General features: G+C 36.8%; 1 protein-coding gene across 1 annotated transcript in view; it reads right to left on the bottom strand.

Annotated features, from left to right (window-relative positions):
- The window catches only part of LOC104529063 (sodium-driven chloride bicarbonate exchanger), a gene marked incomplete at its 3' end in the record, with an annotated part of 83,128 nt that overhangs the window by 52,070 nt on the left and 21,107 nt on the right, over window positions 1-9,951 (bottom strand). Inside the window, exon 2 of the mRNA XM_029086310.1 lies at window positions 7,274-7,355. Within this exon, the coding sequence (XP_028942143.1) occupies window positions 7,274-7,355 (82 nt within the window). The remainder of the gene's footprint in view (window positions 1-7,273; window positions 7,356-9,951) is intronic.

Here is a 9,951-nt window from a genome sequence, read left to right as displayed (position 1 = left end):
GATAGAATCAGCTTACACTGAAAAGCAAACCAGAACCTGGAAACTGAAAAGCATAACCAGGAAAAAGCAAAATGGATTTTATTCCTTCTGTGCAAACCTACTGAGGCCAACAGAGTTCTACCGGGGCATAATTTCAATAAACACAGAGGAGAATCTAGGTCCTTGTAACAAGGCTCAGGCAAGCAAGAGGGGAAAAAAGGAAACTGATAAGGGAAAAGGAATAGTTTTCTATGGAAAAATGCTAGAGCAAAAAGCAAAAGTAAAAATTCTAAATAAAGAGTTAATAAGTTCTGGTTTATTAAAAGAGCACAACCATGGAACAAAAAAAGACTGGGAACAAAAGAAAAATTAATGAATTCTAAACTGCTGGCAACCACAAGGCTCCACTGCAGTCTCCAGGACAGAGCAGCACAGTAGAAACACCATGCTTGCTCTGACAGACAATTTCTTGCTGCTTTACTCTGGAGAGGAGCGTTCACACCCATTTCAATGAAGTTCCTCAACAGATTTCCACCCCTCACCAAAGACATATATTATTTGAATGCAAGAATTATTTAAAGATTATAATAAACAATAACTTAATATAAAACTTCCAACAGAAATAACAATTGAATCTGTAAGACATAATTCTAAATCAAGTATTTTCCAAAACAATTTTTTCCAAAAATTCTCAATTTCAAGAGGATCTAAAGCAGATTTGTTTTTATTCTCATTTGCATAAGCAAGTCCCAAGAATCAACTAGACTCTGTCATTTTAATGTTTTGCATAAAAGTAGTCATTAGAATATTTCTGATCCAGCATAACATGAACACAGGTTGCAAATAGCTCCTCAGTGTCACTGACATCAATGCTAAAATTCCAAGTGACACCAACAGAAGCACATTTCCTCCCCAAAAATATACCTTCAGCACCTTTATTTACTATAAGATCGCAGTTAAACTGATTAAATTCTCCAAAGAAAGAACATCTATCATTTCAATTTGGCTGAAGTCAATTGCAGGATAAGCAACAGGATTCAGATTTGTTCCTTATAGTTTATAACTAATTGTACAAGGGCATTTCTTTCACTTATCTTTCAGAGGTTTTTTGTGTGTTTTATTTACTTCATCAGGATGCCATCTAAAAATATCTTAATATTGCTTAAGTATTGTAATAATTCTGCTCTGCTGTGTGTTTGTACTGCACTTCGCTCAACTAGATCATAATTTCTCATTCTTTTGACAAGGGTACAAAGGCACTAAAGTATGGGAAATAGTAACAACTTCAAGTTACATCAAGGTACATACTGTCAACATCAGGTACAACCTAACAACCATTCTCAGGTAGAATTTACACGCAGTTTTAAGAGGCGAGCACAACAAACAATGGATTTATAACTCTTTAAATCCAAGTCTTCAAAAGTACCATGCTGGGCATCACTTTTGGACAGTTTTATCACTTGCACTGTGCACCATGTGCTGTAGAGTCCCACCACCTCAGAAAGGGCTAAAGTTGATAGTCAAAAACCTACAAGTGGATTAACGTTTTACGTTTTGTTCTGTGTTTACAAAGCAGGTTTTTTCAATTGTATTTTTCCAATGGCTGTGTTTTCTTGCAAAAAATATTAACAGTTGAAGTGGTCAATTACAGTTTATTTTATCATTACTAGATATAGTCAGTTTGGTTTGCTTCTCCCCTCTTATGAGGAACTATCCTGTAATGGCAAAAATCATACTTAAAACATTTCTTTACTCTGTACCTCTCATCCAAGGACTACAGTGGATACATTGTAAGATATTTTGTGCATGCATGCACAGATAGCCAGACATGATCAGGTCCATGAAACATACAGAGACAAAATACATCCACGTACATACAGGCAGATTCGTCTTTCTGGACACACTTAAGACTTTGGCCTATTGACCTTTCTCAGGAAAAAACTGTACATCTAATAGATCAAAAGGGATTTCTCCTGCTAATTCTTACTTCAAAATAAATGAAAGAATTTCTATGCTGAGAGAGACTTAATCCTCTCCAACATTTATGTTACGTTTAATTTATGTTATAATTTTTTAAATGGGATTAATTTAGATATCAGTGAGCCACTGGATTTATCTGGTCTTCCTCAGCTTTTTCAAATAACCTTACATTAATATCAAGAGAGTTTTATCATAGAAAGGCTATGATTTTGTTCCTGCAAAAACACACTCCGAACTAAAATGTTTGATTTATTCCAGATGTGCCACTAGGAAAGCTAAACATAAGCATATGCATAAATATTTTCAATATTAGGATTTAGGAGCGAATTATTTTTAAAAACTCAATCTCTGAGAAAATACATTAATATACAAATATAATTTACAATATAAAAGCTTATTAAAGAAACACAATACACCAAATTGATCTGCTCTGCAATGTCACATTTATACAATGCTACAAGTCCACTGTTAAATTTATAAATATTGTTTTTTAATCAAGTTGCACATGGCAGAATATAAAGTTAGTTCCAATCTATCCATTTATAGCTAAGAGGCTTTGGTCCCTTGTGGTTTACCTTCGAAGCATTAAAACACACCTTAAGTAAAAATATTTTAGGGATTAAAGAAATAATGACCCTTGTTATAAAGTGTTCTTTTAATTTTTTATGGGATTACATTAATAAATCCAAATTGTATTATAAAAGATTTTAAAGAGATCCTGTTAATTGTATTTAATTTTCAGACAGATGAAAGTACATATAAGCATATGTAAAAATCAGGATTTACTCTAAACTAAACTACAGTGTACTATGCTGTAAATACCTCCACTTTCTGAAGGTATGAATTCTTTGCCCTAGAAAAGACAGATATGAAATATACATTATTAATATGAATACATCTTGCAGAGATGTTTCTCAGAATAAAATCTAAGAAGAGTTGTTTGAGGATACTGTATTCCAAAGAAGAAATTCTTCCCTAAACGTAAATTTTATTATATTAAGAACACAAGAGCAAATTGACCATCTAAAAAGGTAACCTCAGAAAAGCAAGTATTTTCTGCATAGCTCTTGAAAATTACAGATGTAACATCTGGTATTCTGGGTCTTTGAAACAGAAGCTTGTCCTAGCTACCTATCCGATTCATTAAATAAATGGAAAGGAAAATAAATGGAGTGGGATTTCTAAAGCTCTGAAAACACATATCCAATTATATCATGGTGCTTGATGACTTAACTCAGGAACTTCTGTAAATCCCATTACAATTGTCTGAATGGATGTGACATTGCAAGAGAAAATGGAGACAGAGAGAAAAGAACTGTAAATTCCCTTAATTTAGAGAAATTAAGATCTTTTTAATGGAACACTAAGGGTACATACATTTTTGCCCCAGTACTTCCCATTCTCCTTCCAAACACAATTTTAACATGGAAAACAAACACCCATTTGGCAGGAAGAACAGACATACAAAGCACATTCACCTCCCCACTTCCCCACCAACAGGCCTCCATGTTACACCTGGCAGGTGGGACTCAAGCAGGTATTTTAAGAGCTCCTCAGTGAACCAGACACGTTAGTGCCTATTGCATAAAAAGCCACTGTCCTGGATCTGAACATCCAGGAGCACCAGGTGCTCATGGTACATCTGCCTGTGCTGCCTTCCACACAGAATGATCCAAATGTGCCTTAGGCACCTGCTGAGACCAAGAATTTCAGATCCCTGCTTATGGGCATGACGAATGGGGGCAGATAAGGGAACAGATGGGTCTTGAAGCATCTCCAGAAAGAACAAAGGCAGGCTTCTGTGACCTACTAAGAAAACACACTGCAAAGTCAAGATGCCTTGAGAGAGAATATTTTGCCAGTGGTTTGAGCCATGTCTCAAATGACTGCTGACCTCAGCAGAACTGGAGGGGTCTCTCCCTCCTCTGGAAAACACTACATGTCTCGAAGCTTCTTTATGTATTGCCAGCTAGAGCTGAACCACATGTAATTTTCCATTCTCTCAAAAGTGAACAGTGAGGCAGAGACAGAAAACCAGCAGTCCATGCAGAGTTAAAAAAATCGCCTTTTTTCCTTATAGGAGAAAAAGTGATTATGGTGAATTGTGTAGGAGTAGAGAGTACATGACTCATGGTGCGTTATTGTAGTGCAGCAGGGAGGCAGAGCTAAAGAGAAAGCAGAAAGGACAAAAGCAATGCTTCCTAAACCAACAGTTTACTTTGCTGTTTGTGGTTATGGTTTGCTCAAGGGACATTTTTCACCTTTTTGCCCTCCTATAGTTTGGAACTAACAGGAAAGCCTTCACAATTTTTTTTAGATTGTACATGTAACTTCTGTTCTAGGCTAAAGTACAACAAAAATTATATATATTAAAAAAACCAAAAAACAATATCCCTGGCCCAAGAAAGCATTAAGGACATATTGAACATGGAGGATAAGAGCATTTCACTGAAGTCATTAATGTTAAGAACCTTTTAAAGAGCCCATTTCAATTGCTGCCCTCCCAACAAATCTATCCTTTTAACAAAACATTTTTCCAGGTTGTGGCTGGGCTAAAAAAGTGTTTTTAAATGTACTTATGTTCATTTCTTACTTCCCTACATTGCTCCAGAGGAGTCCAGAGGTGGTATGTGTACAGTCCTATCACAAGATCAGGTCTCAGACTTTGCCACACAATAAAAAAAAAAAAAAAAAAAAAAAAAGTCAGCAGACAGAATGTAAAAGGACCTTCCCAGACGCACACACACACTTTCTACTGATGGGACGTGAAGCTGTGCTTACTAGAGGGCAGAATTTGACCTATATTTCTAAATTAGCAACAAGCAACAAAAAAAAAAAAAAAAAAAAAAAAATGCAAACTCAGTACTAGCACAACTGTATGTTAAAAACTGAATGTTTCTGTCTTCTGACGCTGAAACTTTGCAGCTTTCCCCAATTATGAATGGCAAGTTGGTTTATGCCAATTTCATTTATCAGAATTCACAAGGCTAAATATTTGGAAATATCAGTCCCCACAAATATTGAAAAGGTTTCTCATCAGTGAAGCTCAGAACAAAGTTAAACTTCAAAACCTAAAGCTTATGATCAACAAGACTGTGGCACGCAACCAACACTATGTGATAACTCGTTTGCTTTCATTATTTCATTATTCTTCACGTGAACTTTCAAAGAGATTTTGTGAAAATGTCCTGCAGTTATTAATGAATCTTCAAGGTGAACCACCTTCCCACAAACATGGGAACACTTGGGAAGGGACAAGAGACCCATGTGAAGGGACCAAACCAGGCAATTGCCAAGGCAAGAGTGAAAGCACAGCTCAGGAGAAAAGTGAGATCTCAAGTAATATTGAGAGACATAGGAAAAACAAGACAAAACTAGATGAGAGGCACTACAGAAAGACGTGCCTTAGAGCTGACAAATGGAACAAGCTGGAGCATGTAATACCTGGCAGGCAACAAAATGAAAGAATTCTGTGCTTTTAAAGCCAAAAGGGTTCCTTTTAAGAGACCTTTTTGTAGAGAACTACAGCTATACAACCACATCTGACATTGCAGGAATAGACTAACCCAACTCTCCCTCCAACTCTTTATTTTCACAGCTTATGTTCTACCCTTCTATGTCTAACCAACATTGCTGCAAGGAGCATAAGGTAGGTCAGAGTGAACATCAGGATGAACAGGGCACTCAAGGGAAGCAGAGGCAAGGAAGCTTGGAGCAGGGGATCTGTGCTGACAGAGTAAAAAATTTTTTGCAATAGGCTGTAGTATCCTGGCAGCCAAAGGGAGAGGAGACCTTGGTCAATGTTCCTGTCTAGCCAAGAAGAATCAGTAGCTGACTTGCTTCTATGTGGGGGCAAGGCTGAATCAAGGCCAGCAGGTTAGTAAGATCTATGTTTTTTTCAGTCCTGTGAGCTGCTAGGTCCTATTAATTTTAAGGTAAGTAATGTACAATGCCAGTGGCAGACAAGTCCACTATTATGTTATTTCTATAAAAAATGTCTTAATAAAGTCATTCTCCAGAAAGTCATTAATTTTTAAAACACCACCTTACCATCATCAGTACAATGATTCAGCAAAAGGACATTTTTTTGGATAGGTTCACCCCACAGAAAACTCGGTGAGTCAGTATCACGGAGAAGGGAAGGCAGGGAGCCCCCATTCTTCTATCAGGCATTCTATCTCTAAGGACACCAGATATAACAGTTTCAGTTTGTCCAAGGATGCAATCAAAGGACTGAAGACTACAGAAGATTTAAGAGTGAGATTCAAAAAAGAGAGTTGTGTGCCTAAGCCCAAAATTGTCATTGCCAGCCTGATGCACTGGTGGCCACTTATCCCTTTCAATATCAAAACTCTAAATGCTACCCTGGAAACATCTTACCTGAGATCTACCCTTGCATGTGCTCAGACTTGCCCCAGGCTGAGCAGAGAGCTACCTACCTCATACATGCTATAACGTGTGGCACTTTTCATCTTTCTGTGAGAGACTACTTCATACAGACTAACACAGCCAGATCCCTTTCAAAATGCAGCCATGTCTGCTTTTTGAGGCACTGCTGAGGGAAGCAGTTAGAGGGTTGCTATGTATCATGTTGACATTCACATGAAATCATCAATATGACCATCACGCAGCAGGGAATGCAAAATTTATACAGACAGAGAAAAAGGAAAAAAAATTGTGATGAAGGATAGGCATTTAGAAAGCTCAGGTTCATGCACAGATAGAGATGCCTCTCTTTAGACCTGAGACAAGTAACTTTTCAGATGTAGGATTTTGAAATACACCCCAGATCTTAGTATTTCTTTTGGCTAGTTCCTGTGGCTCCATGTGACAAAGACAAGAATGTTCCATGTCCCACCACAACAAGCTAACAATTAAAATCAGGAAGTTCCAGTCTCAGGGATGGGATATCATATGTCCAACTGAAATTCAGTTTCATCCAGTAATTATGACTTGGGGGCTCACACAACTCAATACAAGAGTATAAGTACAGTAGTAAGCAGAATAAGTCTGGGATCCACTAAAGAAACTGAAATACGACTCTTTCAAAGACTGAATTATTAGGCCAATATCATGAGACAGTTTTCACAACTTCTGACTTTCTTCTACATGGTGATGTTAGGTGCTTTCTCCAGTGAGAAAGTATCTGTCCAATCTGTGACACTCCAGAGTGTTTTTGTTCAGCTGAAGATGTGGCTAGGCAACTACATGAGGACTGTAAAACAAGTGTAGAAGCCATTATAAGTATTAAAACATCAGTCCTGCTTGCATTTACATATTTGGAAACTTAAATCACAGGAAAATAATCTCTCACCTTCTAGATCTTCCTTTTCAAAATGCGTTTTGAGAATGGAGCGAGTTCCACCTCTATCAACAACAGCCTCTTCATCATTCCTCTGCAAAACAGAAAAAAGGATAGATAAGTTGCTTCTCATTTATAAACAACTGGCAAGATTGTATAGCACTGTGAAACAAAGATGCTTTGAATATTTATCTATTCACTCTTCCTACTTAGGAACAAAAATGTGTTTAAGAATTTCATTTTCTTTATTAAACTCTATTCCTTATGCATCAGTTTTCATTGAGGTACGATTACAGCTAACTTTGACATGAAGACATTCTCCTGTTAAAACCGGCAAGATGATGAGTAAACAGTGGTAACATTGATAAGACAATGAAAGATGAGAGCAGAAATGTCTGGTTGAGGCAGCTTTATTCTTGTACTCTTGAAGAAAGGGATTGCACGTGTCTTTTTGTCTTCAGACCAGCATCCTGAGCTACATGCAGAATTCACAGATTATCAGCACTAACGCTCCTTATACGCTGGCAAAGCTAGAGAATGAAACTTAGTGGCAAGATATAATAAAATTTCAATATCATTGAAACAACTGGTTTAACTTACTAGTGAATTGCAAAGATTTTGCTTTTTTTTTTATAAACACCAAGCTGCAATTACAATAAAGGCAGACAGCACATATTAATAGCAGAAAACAGAAAAGCTATTATTTTTCCTCAGGAACATATATCTCACGTTTAATTTTATGTTGTAGTCATACATGCATTTTAACTGTATTCTCTAGTGCACTGTAAATGTACCATGTGATGAATTAGTGTATTGTGCTCAGGCTAAAAAAGCTACAGAAATTAGTGATTCAGGCACTTCTGACGTGAAAAAAAAAAAAAAAGAAAAAAAATCACATCTCCCTAAGTAGAGAAATATTTTGGGAGTTCACCAACAGGGCACTGGACAATGTGCTAAAATAAGTATCGGCTTCACCATGAGTTTTACATCACCAACTGTAAAAAAACAGTTGCTAAATACAGCGTATATTTCACAACATTACAGAGTGGTTTCCAGTAAATGATGATGAAGGAAAAAGGATGAATTATACAACATCAATTAATATATCATGATTATGTATTTACTTGTCATTAGCGGAAGGGTGGTTTTAGTAAGTGATATTAGAACTAGAAATGCTTCATTTCAATCTATAAAATTGGTATCTTAATGGAAGTCTGAAGCAAGAGGATTTGAATACCTACATTATGTACTAAATATATATCTATATATAGAAGCAATAGAATATAACATAGAAATTAAACTACACGAGCACCTCCCCTTAAAGAGCAGATGCCCCAGGCAAAAGAATGCACAACTAGAGATGGATGTTTTGCATTCTAGATATAGGTTTTTATTTCAGACTCCTCTCTCTTTTAAAAATAGCTGTCATGCAGTAGCTATCGTATATAGAAAAATCCTAGGAACGTGTCAGCACCAAGCATCTGGGCTGTTAAAGAAAGAGAGACTAAGAGCGTTACAGTGTCTTTATTAGAGCTTTCCCACAGATAACAGTATGCAACTAAAATCTGACAATGAGAAAAGACCTTCCATTGAAACTGTTTTGTCTTTTAATAATTTAGAATTAGCTAATATCTATTAAGATGTACTAGGGCAGTATAATTTTCCACAAAGCATTTGATAATCTTACGTAAAATGAATCCATTATTTTAAGCAGTTAGATATAGCTGGGTGTGTTTGCCAAGCTGGCGTGATGCCATACCCCTGGGTGAATGGTTAGGCAGGACGCCAAAGGCCAAGTATTACAGCCACATCAGAAGCAGTGCTATTCTAGCGTAAGACATAGCCATCAGTATTTTACTGATCCTGAAAAGGCCTTATGGAGGCAATACAATGGGGAAAGTATTAAATTGCTGGATAGTTTAAAGCCTTTACAGATCATTTAAGTAAACTAAATACAAATTAATTCATTAATATTTATCAAAATATGCTCATACACTTTGACTTCTCCTTTCCCATGTGTTCAATTTTCAACTTTTGGCAATCTTTTTCTTCCCTGCCTCCTCTTCCTGTAATGTCACAGCAATTCTCAGCCTTGCCTCATTCTCAGAAGTGGGTTTATTGCATTAATATTACAGGGAAAAACAGCTTAATTGGGAGTATTGTGTTGTTGCCAATTCACTTGTCAAACTGTGAGCAAAGTCCAATTAAACAGGCCTTGCACTGTACACTCTCCACTTCCCAGGGAGCGGTATGAAAGCCATCTTGCATTTACCAGTACTACAGTCACGCTGCATTTAGTCTAGAAGTAATTTCTGTGACTCCTGTACTGCCTTCTTGGAGGAGGGGAGAAGGGAGGGAAGGGCTCACTAGTAGTTTAGTGCAACTAGGTCTTAATCTCATTTGGAGATAAGCACTATCACAATACAAGTAAATATAGTGGCAGATCCTCTCCACTTTCCCATGATCACTAGAGTCTAGAAACTTCATTTCAGTTGGTAATGCTCTAGTTTTTATAAGCATGTCAGGAAAACTATGAAATTAATAGTTTTAAGTGTTGCAATAAATGAGAATTTGAAACTGAAAGTACAGGCAAGACTAACCATAAAACAGTCATGGAAGATAGAATGCATGCTCTGGATGACTTTTAGTGTACCAAGCACCCACCAACCCCCACACTAACATCCTCAATG

The sequence above is a fragment of the Antrostomus carolinensis genome, unplaced genomic scaffold, assembly GCF_000700745.2.
Source record: "Antrostomus carolinensis isolate BGI_N321 unplaced genomic scaffold, ASM70074v2 scaffold6710, whole genome shotgun sequence".
In the NCBI taxonomy this organism is placed as follows: Eukaryota; Metazoa; Chordata; class Aves; order Caprimulgiformes; family Caprimulgidae; genus Antrostomus; species Antrostomus carolinensis.
Note: the sequence above shows the minus strand (reverse complement) of the source record. Positions and strands in the feature narration are given on the sequence as shown.